The sequence below is a fragment of the Hypanus sabinus genome, chromosome 18 (assembly GCF_030144855.1).
Source record: "Hypanus sabinus isolate sHypSab1 chromosome 18, sHypSab1.hap1, whole genome shotgun sequence".
Classification (NCBI taxonomy): Eukaryota; Metazoa; Chordata; class Chondrichthyes; order Myliobatiformes; family Dasyatidae; genus Hypanus; species Hypanus sabinus.
In genome coordinates this window covers 36,155,380-36,179,871 of record NC_082723.1, presented here as the reverse complement: position 1 = coordinate 36,179,871, position 24,492 = coordinate 36,155,380, and the positions used below count along the sequence as shown (strand labels likewise).

The 24,492-nt window shown below is 38.6% G+C and overlaps 1 protein-coding gene across 5 annotated transcripts in view; it reads left to right on the top strand.

Moving 5' to 3' along the window:
- The window catches only part of nup214 (nucleoporin 214), a 108,095-nt gene that overhangs the window by 29,149 nt on the left and 54,454 nt on the right, over window positions 1-24,492 (top strand). For 4 of the 5 annotated variants that reach the window (XR_009516490.1, XM_059994097.1, XM_059994096.1 and 1 more), the window contains 10 exons: window positions 2-66; window positions 3,927-4,022; window positions 5,356-5,505; window positions 10,153-10,311; window positions 13,194-13,297; window positions 14,265-14,441; window positions 15,969-16,054; window positions 18,100-18,183; window positions 19,298-19,528; window positions 20,898-21,026. Coding sequence is in view for 4 of the 5 variants with exons in the window: in XM_059994097.1 (XP_059850080.1) it covers window positions 2-66; window positions 3,927-4,022; window positions 5,356-5,505; window positions 10,153-10,311; window positions 13,194-13,297; window positions 14,265-14,441; window positions 15,969-16,054; window positions 18,100-18,183; window positions 19,298-19,528; window positions 20,898-21,026 (1,281 nt within the window). In the remaining variant the exon portion in view is untranslated. The remainder of the gene's footprint in view (window position 1; window positions 67-3,926; window positions 4,023-5,355; window positions 5,506-10,152; window positions 10,312-13,193; window positions 13,298-14,264; window positions 14,442-15,968; window positions 16,055-18,099; window positions 18,184-19,297; window positions 19,529-20,897; window positions 21,027-24,492) is intronic. The other variant, XM_059994098.1, reaches the window with a different exon arrangement.

Here is a 24,492-nt window from a genome sequence, read left to right as displayed (position 1 = left end):
GCTGTGACCCGAAGTGCATTGGGCTTTGCTGCTGCAATTCCTGCTCCAAAGTCTTGCCCTACTCAGGTAAGAAATTCAGAAACTGATTTGACTTGGAATAGTGACATTTGCAGTTCATATGATGAATTTAAATGTAAGGCACTTAATGGCAATAGAGTGCAACTTGAGCTTTATTTTTAAAACTCTTTGAAATAAATTGGTACTTTATTTCATTAATTTTGATATGACCTGGTGAGTGCTTCATAATGGGGAGACTACTCACTTCCCCACAAACAGTTGAGCAAATCTTTAAAGCCTGACTTTACAGATGCTTATAATACCCTGAATGGCATGTAAAAGATGGATGATCGCAGTCTTTATTTTGCATGATAGGGCCATCTAAATCTAGAGGGCATAGGTTGAAAGTGAGGAGGGAAAGCGTGCTGGTGGGGTGGGGGGGGGGTAGAATTTCCAGATGCAACCATGTAACAATTATAGCACGGAAACAGGCCATCTCAGTCCTTCTAGTCTGTGCCAACGCTTACATTCAACTAGTCCCACTGGCCTGCACTCAGCCCATAACCCTCCATTCCTTTCCTGTCCATATACCTTTCAAATTTTACTTTAAATGACAATACCGAACCTGCCTCTACCACTTCTACTGGAAGCTCATTTCACACAGCTACCATTCTCTGAGTAAAGAAATTCCCCCTCGTGTTACCCTTAAACTTTTGCCCCCTAACTCTCAAATCATGACCTCTTGTTTGAATCTCCCCTACTCCCAATGGAAAAAGACTATCCACATCAACTCGATCTATCCCCCTCATTATTTTAAATACCTCTATCAAGTCCCCCCTCAAACTTCTATGCTCCAAAGAGTAAAAACCTAACTTGTTCAGCCTTTCCCTGTAACTTAGATGCTGAAACCCCGGTAACATTCTAGTAAATCTCCTCTGTACTCTCTCTATTTTGTTGATATCTTTCCTATATTTAAAAGATATGTGGACAGAATCAGAATCAGATTTATTATCTCTAGCATGTGATGTGAAATTTGTTAACTTAGCAGCAGTAGTTCAACACAATACATAATCTAGCAGACAGAAAAAAATAAAACATAAACAAGTAAATCAATTATGTATATTTAATAGTTTTTTTTAAATGTGCAAAAACAGAAATACTGTATATTTTTAAAAAGTGAGGTAGTGTCCAAACCTTGGTGGTACTTTGAACCATTCTCTGGGATGAGTTTGTAGTGTAGTTTATCTTTGTGTACAATTTGCTTGTTCCTGTTGATTATTTTTTACATGAATGTGGAAGTTGGATACAAGTTCATTAATGAAATTTGGGCTCTTTCTTTTGGCTTGTTAACAATAAATAAGTCAAATTTCATAATATAGGCTGTGTTCCACACAACCATCACTTTAGATCCCTTGCAGTGCCATGGCTGTGGGGAAAAGTACTATCCAGTATTAGATGTCTGGTTGCAGGTAACTTGTTTTCACCACTAAGAGTCGCTAAAACTAAATTAACTCCAGGTGACCTCAGTGTTACAGCCATCTGTGTTACAGAAATTTACTCTTACGGAATTCATAGATCACAATCCAAAAAATCTGAGTCACAGAATAAAATTCACTCTTAGGAGTTTTTGTGGAAGAAGTAAAAAAAAAACATGAAAGAAACTAATCTTATTTGTTTGTTTCAACTTATATTTTTGTTGTATGCAAAGATAATTTTGTTTTTTAAAGCCTGAGGTTCATTTTGCTATCAGTCAGTATTTTTTCCCCAAGAGTTTTCCATATTATTTACCCTCAAGGTGTCTAAAGCAGGGCTAGCAAATTTAAATTCCAGCTCTAACCCTAAATAATCACTGTTGTCTATTATGAATAATATCTGTACTTTGATATGTTTTTAAAAGTGTATGTCACCATTCAAACTAGAAGCTAGAAGGTGATGAGCTTCAGCACGTGCTTGTATCTCCAACCTTTTGGCTCTCTGTTTATTTTCTGATCCATAGGGCTCTTCTGGGAGTCAGAAATGGTGAGCAGACTTAATTCAAAGATTTCAATTTATTTTAGAGTACAAACAAACCTGTAAATACTAAGCAAACTAAATGAGGAGCTGAGAAATTATGCAAAGAGGAGAATGAAGGCGAAGAAATAAAGATGGCGCCTTTGAAAAATCCATCCCTTTTATAGATAATATAAGAAATTCCTTAGATAGGGATAATCTCACTAACAGGCTACATAACTAAAACAACTACATCACGTGGGTAATGTGCTAATACTTAGCCTGTGAGAAAGATGATAAATCATTAGTTTAGCTTCTAAGCAAAGCACACAAAATGCTGGAGGAACTCAGTAGGCCAGGCAGCATTTATGGCAAAGAGTTCAGTCGATGTTTTGGACCAAGACCCTTTGAGTCCTGATGAAGGGTTTCAGCCCAAAACATCGACTATACTTTTTCCCATAGTTGCTGTCTGGCCTGCTGAGCTCCTCCCACATTTGATGTGTGTTGCTTGGATTTCCAGCATCTGCAGATTTTTTCTTGTTTGAGTTTAGCTGCTGTACTGCTTTCTGCCAGTGAGTGGGGACATACTGTGAAAAATACTTGAGTTTGTTTGTACTTTTTAAAGTATTGTTAAAAAACAGTGGTTTCCAACAACCTACAGCTGCTAACCACTCAAGCAACTTTCTTGTCAGTTTCCAAAACAAATCTCACTGGGTCTCCACCCACTTCCCCCAGCCCCCTATTGCTAGCTACCAGTTATGCTATTCATCGTTATTGTTGTCAGGAAAACATGTAGCATGTGATTCAATTAAAAAAAACAGATTTTGTGATACTGATTTCTAGGAACCCAACCTTTCAGTAATGTCATTGTTGTCTCTTTGTGGAAGATCTGCAGATTTTTCAGAGGACTTTAGTACTTTATGAGCATGATGCAAATTAAGCCTTTCTGAAGACATTTATAATCAACAATTTGCATCTTGTATTCTCATATTTTCTGCCTGTCAAGATGGATCTGGTGGTTGATGCTTGTACCATCTAAAGTGAGAGTTGGGCAATTCTTATATTTAACAAAAAAGGGAAATATGTTGAGAGAGAGTGTTTTTGATCTCTTACTGGTTTTGATCAGCTGAGTGAGTGGACTAGAAATTGTGCTGCTTTGAGGTTTTGCTTTTCTATAGATTATGTGGAATGAGAACTGTTCATTTACCATTCTCTTGTGTTGAACAAGCTTGATAAACTGGCTCATATAGTCATATATAGCATGGTAACAACAGACCTTTTAATTCAACTCATCCTTCCTGACCAAGTTGCCTGGCTGAGCTAGTCCCATTTGTCTGCATCTGGACTGTACAGCTCTTAACCCCTTTTCTAGACATTTTAACAGTGCAAATGGTACTTAAGTATCTCAGTTGTATCCACCTCTACTACTTGGCATCATCTGTGTGTGAAAGTTGCACTAAGGTCTCTATTAAATATTTCCCCTCTTACTTTAAACCTGTGTCCTCTTGTTTCAGACTCCTACCCTGGGGAAAAGACTGTTGGTTCACCTAATCTATGCCTCTCATGAGCTAATGAACTTCTGTAAACTATTATACTCAAAGAACGAAAGATTCTAGCCTATCCAGCCTTTTTTTAAAAATCATACAAGCCCTCTGGCCTGGTAACATTTCTGTAAATACTTTTTAATGATACCCTTCCTATTCAGTGAAATGTATGTGATTCTCCAAATCGGAAGAGTGTCAATCACTGCTTTTACTTTCAAATATCTTTGTAAGAAGCTCTGTATTTTTTCTCTAGTTTTGCACCAGCTATCCATCATTTTCTTTTGTTTTGTATTTTAATATAAGTCCTTACTTCATCTTGCGGTGCTTCTGATTTATTATGGGTACCAGTGTTTGCCAACAACTGTAAATGCAGATTGTTTTATCTTTTCTCTCAAGACCTCCACAACAACAAAGGTTTCCGCATCTGATCTGGAAAAGCAACTGCAACAACAGCCAACCTCGGACCCAGTGATGATGGGAATCATGGAAGAGGTGAGAATAGTGGGTTATGCATCTGGTTGTATTAGCATACTGTATTAGGACTTAGTCAGTTATTAACTATCTTTCCATTTGTAACATACACAGAATGCTGAAGGAACTCAGCAGGTCAGGCAGCGTCTATGGAGAAGAATGAGCAGTTAACATTTTGGTTGAGACCTTTCTTCAGGACTCAAGATACCTTTCTTTTTGAGCTAGATCAAATACTGCTTTGCTGAGAAATAGTCATCTCTAAGATTTTGAAATAGCTGAATTCATAGCAATGTCATGATCCTGTTATCTGAGGTTGCTGTTCCTTATGACATATTGTTGAATTTTGTCCCTGAAATAAAATGCTGTATGAGCACAGTTATTTTTAAAATAAACTGCTTTAGCAATCTTAAAAGTAATCAAGCTTTAAGAACAGCTGTATATCGCAAAGCACAGCAGCCAATGAAGAACTAGCCAATATTGCAATTTTACTTGCTGCAACTAATTTAGACAGCAAAAGATTTCCCAAATAGTAATGTCATAACAATCCAGTATTTTTTTGCTTTGAGTAATGCATTCTGGCCAGTCCATTAAGGTTTTCTCTTTGAAATAGTGCCAAGGAATCCTGTACTTCTCTACCTGAGAAGGTACACATAGGCTCTTGTTTCATGGCTCTTTTTGAACTTGTGAGAGGCTCTTGCTTTCCTGCTGTCGGCTGAATTTTGGAGTTACTTCTCTTGGAGTTGTTTTGAATCCATCAACTTGGTGGGGGAAGGGGGAAGTAGTTGCAAAGGATCTTGTATTATTATTTGAAAACTCTGGAGCTTTCTCACCAATTCCTGACTATTATAGTTGAACCAGCATCACCAGTGTGACTTACCTGTTCATCTTCTTGTGCTTCATGGGTTCGTTCTCATGCAAATTATCTGCTATTTGTCTGGTGTTACAACATTTTGTTCAGACCACTGCATGAACACATGAATCATGAATTTGTTTTAGTACTTGTAAAATATCCCACTGAGTAAAATATTCACAAAAAATAAGGAAATATTAAAACAAAAGAAATAAAACAAGTAAAAAAAAACAAGTTAAATCAATGCTTTAATAAAAGCATTGTCTTTAAGAGTGGCTTTCAAGTAATGATTAGAGGAGGATCGGGAAAGATTTCCACAAGTATTAGCCCTTACTGATGAAAGTGCAGTTTCGACTTAGTGAAATGTCCAACAGTGATGACATGTCCCATGTTATTCATGAGTTGTGATTGGCTGCCCTGAGAATATGAGAAGATTTCTTCTTTAACAATAACTTGTTCAGATATTCTTAGCTCTGGAATGCTAATACTCTGCTCTTTGTGTAGATTGCTCTTTTTCAGAAGGAGTTGGACGAGTTAAAGGCTCGCACAGCAAGTGCTAACTTTGTGATTGGCAGCCCAAACGACATGGCTAACCTAAAATTTGATGCAGAGTCATTCAACGATTTCCTGTTGAAGATCAAGGAGACTACAGAGGCAAGTGGAGAGCTGAGCATCTTGGCTACTTTGTCCATAGCATCAGTGCTGGTGCTTGTGCTAATTTGAATTCAGGCACCCGCAGATGTGAATGAGGAAAAGTAAATCTATTGGTTAATGTAAGCTATAGCTTTCCAAATTTATGGTAAATAATTATCAAGGCATGTATCCATTCTAAGTTTGTGTTCCTCCCTCTCCAGACACTACCATATAACAATTACAGCACGGAAACAGGCCATCTTGGCCCGTCTAGTCCGTGCCGAACGCTTAATGTCACCGTCTCATGGACCACTACCCGGTCTATTGAATTAGTCCAAAGCACTCTGTTTTCTTGTTATAACCGTCTTTTTAACAATATAGATTGATAAATGAAAAGGAATAATTGAATAATATTGGACAGGTTTCTACTTGGTTCAAAAAGGTGAGAGCAGTTAGTGCTGCCAATCTACTACGAACTGGGCAACTCCAACTGTGTATTCTGCAGTCACCTGTACAATGAAAATCCAATATCTGCAATTGTTAAAAATCTGAAAAGAAAACAGAAATTGCTGAAAGTATTTAGTATATTGGGCTGTATCTATGGAAAGAGTTCCTGTTTCGGATTAAATCTGAGTGTTTTAGTGTTCTCTACTTTTATCCTGAGTCATAGGCCCTTTGCACCTCAGTCATCTTGCCTTGCCCCCTCCCCTTCATTTCTCCATCGCAACCTCAGTCCCCAGCATATTGTTACAATTGCTGCCTCCAAATTTAACGTATGTTGTTTGGATATAAACCATTTAGCCCAGTTGGACTATACTAGTGATATTCCATATGAGCCTCCTCTCCATTCCATATGTTTTAACTTGATATGTGAGTCAGTCTTTCTGTTCCCTTTTCCCTCCTTGTAATTTTAAGAATTGCTGCAACTGTTGCTTCAACCATTTTCTATGAGTTGTAAGTTTCACATTCCACCAGTTTGAGCAATTTCTCCTTATTTTCCGATTAGATTTTGAATGGTTCCTTGTTTTGCGTTGTACCACGACTAGAACATTCCTCTTAAAAATGGTGTTGCTTTAACACTGACCGTTTATGGACTATTTCACATCACCCTAGAAGTTTCGTTAGGCACTGTGTGTCACTCTTCCAATACACACTTGTGCATTTAATAAAGTCACTCCCCTCCTGTCCATAACACCATAACATATAGGAGCAGAGTTATGCCATTCTGCCCTTTCACTCTGCTCCACCATTCAGTCATAGCTGATTTTATTTTCAAACCTATTCTCCAGTCTTCTCCCCCTAGCCTTTAACCACTTTACCTATGAATCTCTGCCGTAAATACTCCCACTGATGAGGCCTCCATAGTCTTCTGTGGCAACAAGCTCCACAGATTCACCACCATTTGGCAGAATCTCATCTCATTTTTAAAGGAACCTTCCGTTTTTTGGAAGCTGTGCTCTCAAACCCTGATGGAAACATGGTCTCCACATTCACTCAATCTAATCCTTTCACTATTTGGCAGGTTTCAATGAGATCCACTTTCGTCCTTCGAACTCCATTGAGTACAGACCCAGAGTCATCAGCCACTCATCTGACATTATATACTCTGGTCCAAAAGTACAATGTCCTTTCAGGCATTACTAGGAAATGTGATAATTGGGCATGGGACACTTACCTTTGTCCCTCACTGAACTTTGATTCTTACTTACTGTTGATCTTCACCAGTCACCAAGTTTGCTCCTGATCAACATCATACTCCCCATCTGGTCCTTGTGTGACCCTTAAACGTTCCCATCCCCCTAACCCAAGACCTTAATCGTGTTTACAACTCAGTTCTGGCTGATGCTTTTTCTGATAACATAAAATATCTCTGTTGCAGGAGAATATAATTTTAACATCTTTGAACTATTCACAATTTTGAAGAGGCTGTAGAATCAGTTACAGAATCATGGAAGCAGGCCCTCTGGCCCAGTCTATTGAAGCTGCCTGTATTGCCAAGCAAGCTAGTCCCATCTGCTTTCTTTTGGCACAGAGCCCTCTAAACCTTCCCTATCCATGTATTTATCTCCTGAATTTTCTGTTCTTAAAGCAACTGGTCAACCATTTTCACAATAACAATAGACCTATGATTTCTCCATCTGATCTGGTTCCAGTTTTTTCCACTTGAATTCTGCATTCAGTTGTCTGTAAAGCTGATCCTTTTCTATTGAGGAAAGGCAATGCTACCAGTCTAGAAACACCTTGAATATGTTGTTAATTAGCTCCTTCATCTCTTGGTCATCCTCAAAAGAAGAGGTAGACCACTAGTCTTAGAGGTCTTCCCAGCCATTCAATATGATAATGACTGATCTAGGGTGACCTCAACTCCTGTCCTGTGCTGGTTTCCTATAGTCCTGAATTATCTCATCTTTCAAAAATAACTTTCAGAACAGTCTGGGGTTGTTGTTCGTCAACTTTAGCTCGGTATTTAACATGATCATCGATCAGAGACTGATGGGTAAACTGTCCTCACCACCCCTCTCTGTAACTGGATCTTGGACTTCTTAGCAGAAAGATTCCAGTCAGTCCATGTTGGCAGCAACATCTCAAGCTCCATCACATTGAGCACTGGTGCCCGCAGGGCTGTGTTAACTCAGCCCGCTGCTGTTCATGCTGCTGACTCACGACTGCACTGCCAGATCCAGCTCAAACTTCATCTTCAAGTTCGCTGGTGATACAACAGTGGTCTGCCTCGTCAGCAACGATGATGAATCGGCGTATATTGAGGAGGTGTAGAGGCTTGCCAAATGTTACGAGAACAACAACCTGAGTCTCAACGTGAACAAGTCAAACTTCATGAAGGTGCAGGCCAGCCATTCTCCATTGCACATTAATCGCTCTGCCGTGGAGAAAGTAAAGAGCACAAAGTTGTTTGGTGTGCACAGAACGGACGATCTAACCTGGACCAACAACACGGCTTCATTAGTCAAGAAGGCACAGCAGCATCTGCACTTCCTGAGGAGATTGAGGCATGCAAGGCTCTTTCCCCCCTCCGTTCTAACAGCTTTCTGCAGGAGCACCATTGAGTGTGTCCTGTCTGACTGCATGATTGTGTGGTGCAGAAGCTGCAAGGCATCAGACTGCAAGACCCTACAGAGGATCAGCAGTGTTTCTCTTCCCACCCTTTGTGACATTTACCAGTAGCATTGTATATGTAGGACCTGAAGCATTGTTGAGGATCCCTACCACACATCTCACAATCTCTGACCTACTACCGCCAGGAAGGAGGCATAGGGGCATCAGAACTAGGATTGGGTAACAGCTTCTTCCCTCAGGCTGTGAGATTAATAAATGCCCTGCCACCACCAAAGTCTTGTCACTTGGACAGTGAGCTGTTTACCTGTGCTGCACACTATGTGCACTTTGAGTTGTATTTTATTAACATATTTGTGGTAATATTTTGTTTTATATGTTGTGTATGATATATGTAATGTGGGTGCACCATGGTTTGGGGGAACGTTGTTTCATTTGGTTATATAGATTGTCAGATGACAATAAACTTGAACTAGAGAATTTCGCAAATTCACCACCAAGTTCAGTTTAGATATTCCTACCTATAATTCTGTGATTATGTCTGTTGTTTGAGACTTGCAGGTTCAGTCCTGATAGTTTTTTTTAATTACAGAAGCTGTTAGTTTCACCACAGTTTCCAATAATGACAGGCTTCAAAACAGTTCACAAGCCTCAAATGCTTTGTGGCTCCTGAAGGCTGGGAGTTAGCAGGTTGTTTCTGAGGCACTGTGTGAGAAGAACCAGCTTTGCAAACTGTATCATTTATCTTCTTGTGGTCACACTTCAGCTGATAGTGATATTTTGGGGCCATGTGAATGGAGCTAATAGAGCAGATCAAGTGGTGGTCAGTCTAACAGTCTTAGAACCTGTCATGCTGTGAGTGATGCAGACACCTTTTTGGCCATTTGTTAAGATGATATAATCTAGCAGATGCAGTGCTTAACCAGGCAATGCTCATTCCATGGAGCCAGCATTTCCCCCTCTGGTTTGCCCCTCCATAATAAAGTACACTTGCCATCTTGACCTTTGAAAATGGCCATCTGCTCAGTGCAGAGATATCAGTGTCAAACAATCTGCATTCCTAAGGTTTATCAGCCCAGTGGCGTTCAGGTCTGCTGTTTTTCTGTCAGGCCACAGGATCCTAATATTCCAGGCTACAAGCTTCATGTGTTTTTCCTCTTAACGTTGAGCTGCTGTTGCGTGCTATCAGGCTGGCTTCCCGGGTGAAGGTCCTGACTGAGTGACAGTTGAAGACTGGGCTCTGCTGCATTCTGTTAACGTTCACATGTCTGTAGCCATGCAACTATGTGCTACCCTCTCGTATTAGCCATTTCTGCCTTTGGAAAAAGGTGCTGCCTGCTTACACTATCAATGTCTCTTATCAGCATAACATCATCATTGACCTGGTGCCTTTGCTAGGAAAATCTAAGCCCAGAAAGTATTCCTTATAAGGTTTAAACGTTAAGAAGATATAATTCTCTGGCTTGTCCATCAATTTGCTGGAGAATTATTTTTTCTCAGAGTAATTTTCTTGATTAGATGTGATTTTTTTTTTGTTGTTGATGAATTTGAATTTATTTTGTTCTACCTCTTTTTCCACCACCTCCATTTCAATAGTCCTTGCATGGAGATATGGGCACCCTGAAAACTGAGATGCTGGAAGGGTTTGCTGCTGTGGAAGATGCAACTGCACAGAACCAGCGAAGCATGGACAAGAATTACCTTCAGCTTCTTCGCCGAAAGCCACTTGATCCAAAGAGTGTAACTCAACTTAATGTATGTCACTGTTTGATGTTGCTAACATTGGCCAATTATATCATTCAGTTAGGGCCTCAAGGCAAATCCCATGGTTTCTCATCAAGTTTCAACTTGGTAATAGAATTTATTTTATAAACTGGAAGGGAACTGAATATGTATATAAAATGGAGAAATTGCTCACTTTGACATGGTGCCTTTGCTGGGAATATCTACACCCAGAAAAGTATTTCTTCGTAAGTTTAAATGTTAGGAAGATGTGATAATTTGGCTAGTCTTTTATTTTGCTGGATAATTACTTCTCCCCAGTGTCATGAAAGCATCATCTGTGGTGGCTTGTAGTCCTGGATTGTGAATATATCACACGTAGTTTTTGAAGTAATTTAGTTGATAAGTTTCTAAAGCAATTAGAGTGAAGGTCTGACCTACAATGAGGAACATATATTTTCCTTTGTGGATTAAGCAGTCAAAAATCCTTCAGAACCTGTACCGAGGCTTAATTAATCACTAAGTAAAGCTAATAATAATTTGTAGATGGTGGCTACTACTCTGGCTGCACCTGACTTAAGGTTTGGAACTGATATCTAGTTCTGTTGTTAAAAGGCACCATCTCCTGTTAATCATGCCCTTTCCCATTTGTAAGTTATGGTACAGTCTCATGGACTGACATTTTCTTGGTTCCACATTTGACCCAGCCTTGACGGTTTAATACAGTCATAAGGAATTGTTCCTTAACTGCATCTTGCCAAGATGAGTTTGTGAATTAAATCTCTAAGATGGAAAAAAACAAAAACTCTACAATTTTTCCATTATGTTATTCTTAATGTATGTTAGTGATTTGGATCTAATTGTGAAGGGGCTAAGAGCCAAATTGCCAAAGCTATAAAACTTAGTGGTATATTGAACCATGTGAAGGATAGTGATGCATTTCAAGGAGACTGGTGGAAAGTACAGATTAGTGCCAGATGATGGATGACTGAGAAAAGGTAATATAATATTTAAGTGCTCTATTGTAAAAGAGGCAAAAGAACAGAGATCTGAGGGTATGGTGCATGCATAAAATGTTGAAAATGGCAGGTGATGAAACACATTGAAAGATCATGCTACATCTAGGACTGTCTGGAATATAAGATCAAGCAAGTTGTGATGGACTTTTACAGGAGTATTGTGTTCATCTGACCTCCCCCCCCCCCCCCCACCCACTTTAGAAAAGATATGAAGGTGTAAATGCAGAAAATATTTGCTAAAAGACTCCAAGACAGAGGAACTTCAGAGTGAAGCAGCTGAAATTGTTCTAATTGAAACAGAGAAGATTGCAAGGGATTTTAATGGTAGTATTTAAAATTATGAAGATATTAGAGAGGAGAAAAGAGAGGAAGATGGTTCAAGAACTTCTGGACATAGCCTGAAGATGTCTGGAAAAGGAACCCAATGTGATATGAGGAAAGCAACAGTGTCTGGATAGCACTAGCAGAGATGGTAAAGGTTATGGTATGGGGTCATACAGCATGGAAACAGACCCTTTGGCTTGGTGATTCTGCACTGACCATCTCAGCCAATTAGCCTAATCCTACAGTGGTCCATTTCATTCTTCTTACATTTCTGTCATCTCCTCACCTGCCATCGCACCTTCCTTTAATTCTGTCACTCACCTCCACAGTGGCGGTAATTTACACTGGCCAGCTTACCTACTATCTCGCACATCTTTGAGATATGAGAGGAACTGGGAGAACCTAGCGGAAACCCTTGTGGTTACTGTGCAAATTCTACATGAAGGACTGTTGGTAATGACTGAACCCAGGTCACTGTGCCATAGAAATGGGAGCAGATTCAATTGAAGGAGTTGACTGAATACTTGAAAGCAAAAAAAAAAAAATTGAGGGCTCCTGGGAGAAGGGCAGAGGTGTGGGGTTAGCTGATTTGCTATTACATAGAGCTAGAATGGGCATGGCATGTTGATTTGCTGACTTCTATACTGTGAACATTCTGAAGTGGAGCCTCACTCCAAATGGTTGGAGACTTTTTCATTGATTTGCCTCACTGCTTACCTGGTCTCTAGCATCTTGCACAATATGAGGCTCTCCATTCCTTTGAATTTTAAACATGCAAAATGCTCAGCCTTAGAAATCCAAAGTCAATTTTGCATACTATACTTGAACCACTCTTCTGCAGACTTTGAAGTTTAAAAAAAATCTTAGAAGGTGCTTGTTGCTGAAAGAGTGGCATTTATATTACCTGTGCGTAGTTGTCGTGTGAAGGAGGTAGTGCGTGGCTGTGTTATTGAGTTAATGTAGCAGGTTTGGTGAAATTGAATATCTTGGCAGAACAGTTAAGGACTTCATAGGTGTAGGGCATTAGAGTTTTCTGAGGTATATTGGGAAAAGGTTGGCAGATACCATTCTTTTTAATTTCTAGTTTGTTTTCAGGTAAACTCAGATTATGGGAGCAGTTGTAGTGGGGTTTGAGTGTGCAGACTCCGGCCAGTGAGGCCCCTTTGGATTAGCAATTCAATAATGTACCATTAATAATTACATTTTGTTCCCATAAAAGTAAACCTTTGCTTCTCTCATCAAAGTCTTTACATTATTGACGAAGTGCAATCTCAATGTTCTACAGAATACAAGAGACGAGACAAGCAATGAGTAAATATTTAGGTTGACTCCAGACCATAAATTCAATATATTGGTACATAAATGTTCGTTTTCCATTGAACTTCAGTGTAATCTTTCTGTGTCCAGTCAGAATGCAAAAGTAGCCCAGACTTGTTATGGAGGACATTTGCACAGGAAAGGGAATCCAGTGATATGTGAAAGCAGTTTAGCTGTTAGCTCTTTTATACTTGCTCTATGAGTATGATCGGAGAAAAATATTAAAATAACCTTGATAACCCTTCTGATTTGTAGGAAATACGCTCTCTGCATCAATATGTGAAGTTTGCAGTACAAAGTGTTAATAATATGCTGGATTTGGAATGGGAAAAATACCAGGAAAAGAACAAGAAACACAAGTAAGGGGGTTTAATGTTACAGTTTCATAATCATTTTTGGCCATGGTTCAGTGTCTGGCAGTTTTCAAATCTGCACTCCAGAGATTTTAATATTCGGCACTGTTGAAGATACAACCGTTTTTTTTTTACATGATTTCAAAATTAGGGACCTGCCTGCTCCCTTTGGTGAAAGTAACAATCAGGACAAGAAGACTTATTCTATTGGGGGTGGGATGTGAGGAGAATGATTACTTAATCATCCTGTTGGTGTTTGAGCACGAATTGCCAACTGCATTTCCTGTCCTAAAACAGTAAGTACATATTGTAACTGCCGGTTAGGTGTCAAGGCAATGTGTCATGTACTGAGGTAAAATAGTTATATGAATACAACTATCCTCAAATCAGGAGAGAACCAGACACTCTTAGCAAGATCCTGCTATTTGGCTTTTTAAGTTTATTATTTCCCATTTGTGTGGCATTTTGTGCTTCATGATTAGAAAAGCCACCACCTTGCTATTGGCTACTAGTATGGTAAGAAGATTGGAGAAGGGGAGATGTCATAATGTCACAACACATCTTTGCACAAATCCTCTTCAAGGCAGTTACTGACAGCTTTTTTTTTTGCTACTGTTGATGTCCCCCATCCAAATTTTAATGGTGCCAGTGATTTGTGCTCTAATTCTAGGAGCAAGTTAGTTAACTAAAGAAGTAGAGCACTGTCACTGGAGGAAACGTTTGTGTAATTGAAAGCTAAGCATTATAACACCTTGAGTACAAAGATGTCTGGTCTCTTGAGTTCTGGGGTCCCAGGCTGAAAGCCTGTGTTAAACCTTCTCAGTGCCTTGCCATCCTTTTGAAAATATGAAATCAACTATGTGCGTTACTGTGTGTGGTCTCATTATACAAAGTTTGTCAATTTTCTTCTTTGTACATCAGCTTCTGTGTGTTCTACTTTACTGTTGTCTAAACTTGGACTCTTTCCTTCCAGGCACTTGCTTCTACCAGAGAGGGAAGTACTGTTTAATGCATTGGCAAGTCATCATGAGGTTATTAACCAGCAAGATAAGAAGATAAATGAGCTGATAAACAGCCTGCAGAATCTCCGCTTATATAATCAGACCTCCAAGTGGTGTGTGCCCAATGACAAATGTCTGAGTGACCAGTGGTATGTTTTCATATGTTCTTGTTAAGAATAAGATTCTGTGTGTTGCATTAATTTATCACTTGTGACTTGGACAATTGTGCGGTCATTTCTGATTGTGAGAGATGGAAGTTCCAGCTCCACTCCAGACCACATACATTGGGCTAGTCTAATGAAATCCTGAGGTTGTGTTCACACCATCAACGATGAGATGTTAGAAAATCTGTCTGTCTGCTTAGGATTTCCCAAAAATCATATAATCCTGTTTAGAAGAAGGGAAGGAGAGCTCTTTCCAGTGATGTGTGTTATAGTTATCTTCAACTTTAGTGAAATGGAAACTCTGGTCATTATCTTGTTCCTGTTTATGAGACTTTAGTAGACACAATTGAAATTAAGTTTTCCCTACCATTACACTTTTTAGAATATCTTGAGCTGTAAAGCATTGAGATCATTTTATAAACCAAAAATAAAATCAGAAACTGCTGGAAAGAGTAGGTCAGGCAATATCTGTGGAAAGAGAAATGAGAGTTAATATCTCAGCTTAAAGGCCTTTATGAAAAACACATTGCTATTTGACCTGAAGCTTTAACTCGGGTTTTCTTTTACAGACCTGTTCGGTGTTTATAGCATTTATTGCTTTTCTGTCGGATTTCCAGCATCTGCATTTTCTACCTTTTTTTTGTACTTGTATAATAGATAATAAAAGTTGTAGAAACTCATTTATAAATCGACCTTCACAATGCATGCCCTCCTAAAAGAAGTTAACCTGCCGTGATAGTTTCTGGATTTTGTTTTGCACAATATGCTGAACACTTCCTTTTTGGCACTTGAGTGGTTTTTTAGGGCTTGTCTGGAGTTTTGTTTTTCTATGTATGGTTTTTGAATTTCCATCTGCAAGTGGTATGCCTACTGAAAGAGTTCTAAAACTTTCTTAGCAATTGATTAGTGGAGCATTGAGGAAGGATGATTTCTCCTAACCTTGAGCTGATAAATGGAAGTTATTTTTCTTAATCAGCAATATTATTTGACCCATCAACCTCTCAGTTTCAGCAGTGCAGTGTGTTTAAAAGTGTAGATTTTATTATCCTTGACAGCAGTTGTCAAGATATTTATGTTTTCCAGCTTATAAACCTGATTGGAACGAGCTGGTGCTCTTCAGGTTATTTTTGTAGGTGGGTTGCTGACTCAGGGTAAGTATTGGTAAATTTGGCACAGTTCCTGTTGTTGCAGAATTGCATTGCATGGATATTGATGGCTGGATGAAGTTTGGCTTCTGAGTTAATGTATTTAATATGGTATTAAATTTTAGAGATCTGGGATTGCTCGATCACAATGGACCTTGAAGAATATTGTAAATGCTCTTTGGCAGTCCTGGGATGGATTAAAAAAAACTGGTTATGTCCAGAAAATATTTGTGCAGGCGATACTACTTGAGTCACTGTGTCCTGCAGGCTCGAAAGCATTTGCAAATTTGTCTTCCTAATCAAAATAGGAATCATTAATAAATTTGCGTCTCATCTAATATACATTCATCGTGCTCTTTTCCTTCAGCTGGAATACAGAACTGGAGATGCTTCGCAATGTTCTGGTGAAAAATACTTTGGATTCTGCACCAAAGCTGACTCCTAGTAGCCCTGGTAAATAGTGCGTTTTTCCTGATTTATTTGTGGCAATGATTATTATATATTTGAAGAGAACTTTTAAGTATTTATTTGTACAACATCACAAACTCTGTACCTGCTTTCATATCATAGGCAAGATCTTTAAAGATCTGACTTTATAATTAACACCCATTTTAGATGATCTTTGGGATCTGCAAGCTGTTTAAACTGATCTTTGCTGGTATCGTGTAATATTCTTCTCTGCAAAGAATGGGTAAAGCTGAGGTAGATGTTGGGAAGAGTTAGGTAGACACACTTGACCTGTACACCTGCTGCAGATCACAATACTTGTGCATGGACAGGTGTTGTGGTGCAAAGAAAGAAATTTGCTTTTGCTATACCCTTAAGTCATTAGGGTTTTGCACTTGACAACCAGTGAAATACTTATAAACTGTTTAGCTATAAGGGCCATGTTGCACATGGAATCGAATGGAAACTGTACATTTTTTCTTTGCTTCTTGTCTGCCTTTAATCTCTCCCTTTTCAGATTTAAACTTTGAAATTTCAACTTTATTTAGTCGGATCAGATATAATTATGGCCGCTCTCAGAAGCTTCAGAAGGTTCCAGTCTCAATCCAGAGATTCAGGCATAAAAGCTAGATTCGTATTTCAGTGAGGATAATGTTCATCAGATGAAATATGGCTCTGCTTTAGCATTTTGGATCACATAACAAAAATGACTAATCATTAAGTTGTGTTAACAACAGGAAAATGAATCTCTGTACTTACCAAGACAGATGTTGATTCAATGGAACTTCACTGAATATCCTTTGGTGTCCAGTGCTTCAGTTAACATGCAGAAAGTAGCAACTAAACTTGTAGAAATTTCAATTAATCTTTACAGTTTGACCAAAAAAGTTGCTTCAACTATGGAAAGATGGGAGAGAAAGATGCTGACCAAGAAATATGATTGAAGAGTTTGGATTTGAAGAGCAAAGCGGGGAGCAGACTGCTGGAGATAAAATTGCTGATCTTTAAAGCTGAATCATTATAGCTGAACATTGAGGAATAGGGTGAGGTTAAGGGGGAGAATCTAAAGAGAATCAGTGTTTGAAGAATGAGGGATGTGTTCGAAAGCAGAACATTAATGGAGAATGCCTACCTAGCAAATAGCAACATCATGAAGCCTGTGTTTAAAAACTTTCCTGCAGCTGCTTAGGGTTTTGCACTTGACGGCCAGTGAAGTGCTTATAAACTGTTTAGATATAAGGACCATGTTGCACACGGAATAGGTTTCAAAAACAGCAATAAAAACAATACTGAAATTATCAGTAGCCACTCCCAGATCCATGGAGAATACAGACAATTCAGCATTTCAATGCGGCTTTTTATTTAAACTGGTTAACTCTAGATGATATAAGGAGATGAATAAATGTTAAACGTGTCATCAAGAAAAAAAAGATAACCTGTTTAGATGCTACCACCCATTGGTCCGACCATTTTCTTGAGGTTTAAAGACAGTGCTCTAAGCTTTTTATTATAACCCAAAGAAAAGTATGTGGAATTTATTTCCTTTATCAATAGAGATAAAGGAATATAAAATCCGTAACTTACTTTCACTGATCGGATCATGAATTGTTCCTCGTTGGATAAGGCACGTGGAAGTAAAAATACCTGGACCATGGGGTGGCTGCAGAGGGTATTTACAAGAATGGTAAAGCGATGAGGAATTTCTTTTATGGAGAAATTGTTAAGAGAGAATGATCAGAGGTGTTCAGAGTGATAGAAAGAATGAGAAAACATGCTTCAGGTTTAAGATGAGCAAAAAAAGCCAAGGAAATGCATGTTTAAAATATTGGTAATTGCTATCGAGTGTACACTGTCTTCAGAGGGTGCTGGAAGTGGATTGTAAAGAAATTAAAATCTCAGGAATGCAGTGTTTTGGGAAGAAGCTCTTTCATTGTCAACTTGATCTCAAAGGCTAGGTTGTGTAATTCTGAGAACTGAATCAATACCTCTGGGTTGACTTACACCTCCTGATTATGTGCAGTGCCTTTTATGCCTCTCCCCCTCATTTTTAGGCAAAGTATCTCCAATGAAGCAATCTCAGCTACGGAGTTTCCTTTCAAAAAGACAGACTCCTCCTGTACGATCTACTGCACCAGGTAATGCCCATATTCTGGAAAATTCACAGAGAGGTTGAAGAGGAGCTAGTGGGACAAATGTTAATTGTTTTAGTGTAGAATTATATTCATTTCAGCCTGATTGGCCAATGTAGTGGTCAGAATAGCTTGTGGGTAACTCATGATAATATCTGTACTGACATCAGCCAGGAAGTTATAACTATTTTTCAAAACTGGCATTTTCCATGACTTAAGAGCTTTGTTCTGGCAGAGATGATTGTGTTTGCTTGTGAATTTTCACTTCAGTGAGACATAATTGTAAGGATAAGTTTGGGCAGATCTCCTGGATGTTTGGGGAATTGATGCATCTAATGTGATCTAATATCTAAACCCTTGTAAACCACCCACTCAAATCCACCTGCAGTGATCACTGTATATAATTGCACTTTCAGGACTTATAATAAAAATTTGATTAAAGATAAAGATTACCTTTATTTGTCATATGTTTATCAAAACATACAGTGAATTGCATTGTTTTTGTGTCAACAACCGACACAGTCCGAGGATTGTGCTGGGGGCAGCCTGCAAGGTTTGCGATGCTTCCAGCACCAGTATAACCTACCCACAACTTACTAACCCTAACCAAAGTCTTTTGGAATGAGGGAGGAAACTGGAGCACCTGGATGAAATGCACGTAGTCACAGGGAGAATTCCTTATAGACAGTGGCAGGAATTGATCTCTAATTAGTGATCACTGGCGTGATAATGCAATTGCGCTAATCTCTACGCTATGGTCATTAATATATTTCAAATGTAGATCAAATCACCTTGTGCACTTAAACCCTCCTGGTCCCCTTTGATATGGAGTAGTTGTTTGCTTTTAACGACGACTGCAGTTTATACTTGCATGACTGAGAGGAGTTAGAAACCCAGTGAAAGGTCAGTGGAAAGTTCTTAATAATACTATAAATAGCTCTTACCACCTTATTACGTACAGCAGGAAACTCAAGTTAATGCTAATGCAGAATGCTGTAAACACTGAAGACAATTTTAAAATCAGTGTCTTCTGTTTGTTTTTTTTTTAAAGAAAGCTCTCTGCTCTTTATTTCATAGACAACATGTAAATTATCTAATTTAAATATATTCTCTCCTATAGCTAATTTGTCCAGGTCTGCATTTCTATCCCCAAAATGCTATGAGGAATTGGAGGATTCAAATCAAACCATATCTGCACTGCCATATCCAGAAAAAGCAGTTATTCAGACTGAAGAACCAGAGGAGGCATCATTCAAGCATTCCCCGGTTGCAAGACAGTCATCCTTTACACCGGCATTGATCACTGCACAGTCAACTCCCTTCAGCAAAGTTCAGCCCCCTGTCCATTCAGGTATGTTTTACAGCCCAGGTACTTGAAGGAATATAACAGTTTTGCATTGCAATTTCCCACCAGCTCAAAGTACAAATCATTATTATTACGAATAATAAAATGTTTTTGATATGCAGTCACTATTAGCGCATGGAGAAGCCAACTTAAGCGTAAGATCTTTGAAATAAGCAGCAATATAATTGTTTCTGATTTTATTTTAAAATATGGAGTTGATGGAGATACATATACTGCTCGAGAAAACCCTCCTGAACTTTCAAGCAATGCAATGAGGGAAAGTCTGTGCCTGGCAATGAAATTTATTCTATTTTTATACGTTAGTTGTTTATGAAATAAGACATGCAATGAACTACACTGTTACTAAAATTTATGCTAAATTTGAGTAAGAATGTCTTGGCATAACAGCCTATAAATTGTACAATAGATTAACCCCTTTCTTCTCTTCTTGACTTCCCAGCTGTAGAAGTTTCATGCATCTTGCATACGCTAACATCTCTGGTGCAGCTCATTAACTGAACTTTGCCCTTTCTTATGTATTAGGTACTTTCGCGTGGAAAGGTTTCAACATTGCAGAGGGTTATAAGATATTTGTTTTTATTAGTTATTAATTCCAAGTCAGTGCTAGTATTTGAAGGGGAAAGCCTACTTGCGCATCTCTGGGCTATTGTGTTTTTAAAGCAGCACCAACTCAGATCAAAAGATTGTTTTAATGCAAGAATGAAGAAGAAAACAAAAAGAAACAGCCAATGGCCAATAAATTTTATTTGAGGAGTCGCTCTTATTTTGCCCATGTCAATCCCGTAAATTTAACAAACAAAATAATCAAAGTTTCATTTTGCAATGATTTTTGTTTTACCATTTACTATATCCAGTAGTAAAGTTCAGCTTGAGGACTGACTGACTCAAGGAGAATCTGCATATTTGATGTAGTTATCTTCATTTTCATTTTAATGCACCTCCAGCTAGTGTACTGTTTTTTATCCTTTTCTTCCAAAATGATGTCACGATTATGATTGTGATCTATGAGCCTTGTGATCAGCATTAAAATGATACTTCATTCATGCATAACCAAGCTCATTTCCCCATTTGCAATACAATATACTAAGGTCTCTAACTTGTGAATCTCTAATTTGTTTTGTTTTGCCCTGTCCATTAGTTGCCTTCCTAAACTGTCTTTCCTCTTTTAAGATGCTCCTTAAAACTTAGTATTTTAAGTGGGTATAACTGCCAAATTCTGTTTTGTAATCACTTCTGTGAAGAGACTTTGAACTTTTGACAATTTGAGAGCATGATCAAAAATTAAAATGTTGTTAATTAATTCCCATTGATTTATTAATTTATTTTCCTTCCCATGGCTTGCCACTACAATTAGTTCCAAAGCCAACAGGCAAGATGGTGAAGCAAGGACTGCTTGTCCCTGAGAAGCCGGTCACCAGCGTTCCAGCTGCCCAAGCTGCTGCCCAGGCAGCTGTTCGGAGACAAATGACTAATCTCGCAGCAGGTAGACAACTGCAGATTGTTACTGATGTGGCATTATCGGGGAGGGAGTATGGCAAACCTATGGGTTACATCTTGATTTGGAGGTCGTCATAAATGTATAAAATAAATACAACCCAATTTAAATACCACATATAGACTTCACCTGGTTGCCAGAGATGACAGCCCTCTGTCGCACTGTTAAATAAAGGCTTCCTATCTTTCCATATAGTCATCAGTAATCCCATTCTTGTGCTTCCTGGTATGAGCAAGTAAATCAATGCAGAAAACTGCATCATTGTGTTTGACTATCAAGACCTCAAACTTGGAGTAAGACTCAAGAGTATACTGGGCAACAGTGAACCCTACCCTCCTGTGAGCTTCTGTGTTTTGGATTAGTTGAGGCATTCCAAAGCATTAGCAATTATTTCTGTCTCTGCAAAATCCTCCAGACTCACTGCAAGAACAGCTTCCGGTCAAGATGGTGCCTGCGTACAATGCTCCTTTGGTTGATAACTTCTGAATAGATCATGAAACTATCTTTTTCACTTCTTTTATGTCTTCTACATTTGTTTCTTGTCTTGAATGTGATTCTGGAATTGATGGAATCTGTTTTTGCTGTTTGGAGATCATTTGGACGCTTCAATGCTCTGTAGTCTCCGAGAGGATTCTGGGAAGCAGCGTGAGCAAACTTCTTGGCGAGAAGCTTGCGGGATGGTGTATGAGCTGATACTTGACCCCATTTCGCTCATTATAGATTCCATTGTTGGCTGATTAAAACAACAAGGGTGATTAGTATGTCAAGTTGAATGCAGGAATTTGGAGATGGCTTTGGTGTTCCAATCCTCTGTAGTCTCCAAGAGCAGAGGCAATGTGCACCAACCTTGTAGCAGGCAGACTGCTGGAAGGAGTGCAAGCTGATCCTTGGCTCCAATTTAAATCGACGAGGGAGATTGAAGCGAGCATAGAGAGTGAGCGCTGGCTGCTTGCCTTTTGATCAGTTGCTCTGTACCCGAGAAGGGAGAGCCTGCTGCTGCATCCGGACAGTGTTGGCCAGGACTATAGACTCTTACTTTTCAATCTTACAGTTTTTATATTGTGGGTTTTTTTTTGCCTGATCTTCTAGGATATTTTTGTGCAGGGAGGGGGATTTAGGGGTTGATGCACCTGATCCATTTTTCTTGGCTTTTGTGCTGGAGGAGGGATTTTTGGTGGTTGATGTATCTGGTCTCTTTTGCTCGGTTTTTGTGCATCGCCAAGTACCTGTGCACATACAAGGAATTTACTTCCAGCAGATGTTGTCTCTCTGCTCGTAACAATAATAATGATAAATATAAATGAAAATATAGATTATACATACAGGTAGTGCAATCCAAGTAATAGTTAGCCGACAGTTAACCGGCAGGTAACTGTTCAGCAAAGTGACCGCAGTAGGGAAAAAACTTCTCCAGTGCCTATTAGTCTTAGTCTGGAGGGATCTGAAGCGCCTACCAGACGGAAGCAGTTCAAACAGTCCGTGCGCAGGATGGAAGGAGTCCTTTATGATGTTCCCCGCCCTCTTCTTCAACCTGGAAGAGTACAGGAATCTTTGAATAAGCAAGTCTATATCAGTATCCTTCCTAGCATAATATACTCAGCAGTGAGCCCTGAATTACACTCCATTGTCCTTGTTAGGCAGGCCATTTCATTCACATGCCCACTGCCAGAAGCAGAAAATTCAGAGCTCCATCACAAAAGAGGTCGTTGGATGTTTAGAGAAAAAGTTTCAAGAATTTTCTGAATGCCTTGGATAAAATGCATTGTTCTGACTGATTCATGGGGATGCTTAGTCCAAGACTACTCAAAGCATAAAAAGAGAATTTTGAATCGTACTGAAAACCTCAAGACCATGCTATGGAAAACTGAGATGAAGGGATAATGAAAACTGATCATGAGAGGTCTCAAGATGGCACTTATGGAGTAAACTGCTATTGGCTTTGCTCCAAACCTTTTACGTCTTTTTAACCTACAAACACCCCTTAAATGATCTTTTTATACTTATTCTAAAGGGGTTTAAACATACAGAATTTTTTTTTTAACTATTCGATCTATTTTGAACTCGCTGAAATGTCTAAAGCAAAAGAATCGAAACAGACGAAAGAACCGATAGCTTTAGAAACTATTGTGAAGCTTATAGAAGATAAATTTGAAGGACTGGAGAGAAAAATAACTGAACAGCTCTTTGCATTTGATGAGCGTTTAAAATAATTCGAAGGAAAACTTCAAACACTTACACTGGAATTAAAAAACAACAAGCAAGTATTTTGGTACTTGAAGAAGCCGCTCGCAAGAAAGATCATATTATTGAAACTTTGCAACAAGAGCAAGCTTCGACTTCTCAATAGATGGATCGTTATAAATCTAAAATTACTGATCTTGAAAATCGCTCTCGAAGACAAAATCTTCGGCTATTTGGGATTCCGGAAAAATTTGGGAACGGTGATTTTACCGCTTTCTTTTCTAAACTTCTAATGGATGTCTTCGGTTCAGAAGTTCTGGACTCTCCTCCAATAATCGATCATGCACACCGTGTCTCTCGCTATCGTTCTGATTCAAATAAACCACGACATGTAATTCTCCGGATCCATTACCCTCATACCAAAGAGCGTCTGATTCGGGCGGCTCGGGAAAAGGGTATGATTAACTTTCAAGAATTTAAATTTCGTATTTTGGAAGATTATAGCCCTGAAGTTTTAAGGGCAAGAATGGCTTTTAGACCGGTTATGTCGAAAATTCACCAGAAAGGCTACAAGCAAGCGCTGTTATTTCCAGCACACCTGAGAGTTACTTTTGAAGATGGAACCTCTTGGCTGTTCAAATCTCCAGCGGACGCTCAAAGCTTCTTGGAACAATGACACTCTCGGGTTGACTAATGTAATAATTAGTCTATAAATTTCGATCTTTTACAGAATGATGTTTTTTTTTAGGTATGGCTTACATGTATTTTTTATATGCAGTAAAAGTTCTTTTTTTTTGGTTTATTCTGACTTTATTATTTTTTTATATATTATTAATCTATTAACCTTGAAAATAACTGATTAGGGTTCCTTTTTTTAAGTTTGTATGCCCTTTTTTATATTTTTAACATTTAAATATTAAGATTTAAAAAAAATAATAATAAAATGGCGTTTCTTCTTCCCGACAGACTCTAGTGCTTGGAACGTCATATCTGTTTTGATGAGTTTGAAAGTTTTAAACTCTTATTTAAAATACTAATTTAGTATTATTTATTTATGGGTTTTATCAATTTAATTTTTTATATAAAATACTACTTTTATATTTTAACTTTTGTTATATTAACCCTTTCTTATAATATGGGTTGTTTGTATTTTTTTTTCCAATTTTTTTTGTCTGAGTTGCCGTCCTGAGACACGGGGGTAATTTTAGTATTAGATTGCCTGCTTGCCTCTTTCTGGCTTTTTTCCTGGGGTTTCAAGGGTGGAGGGAGGGGG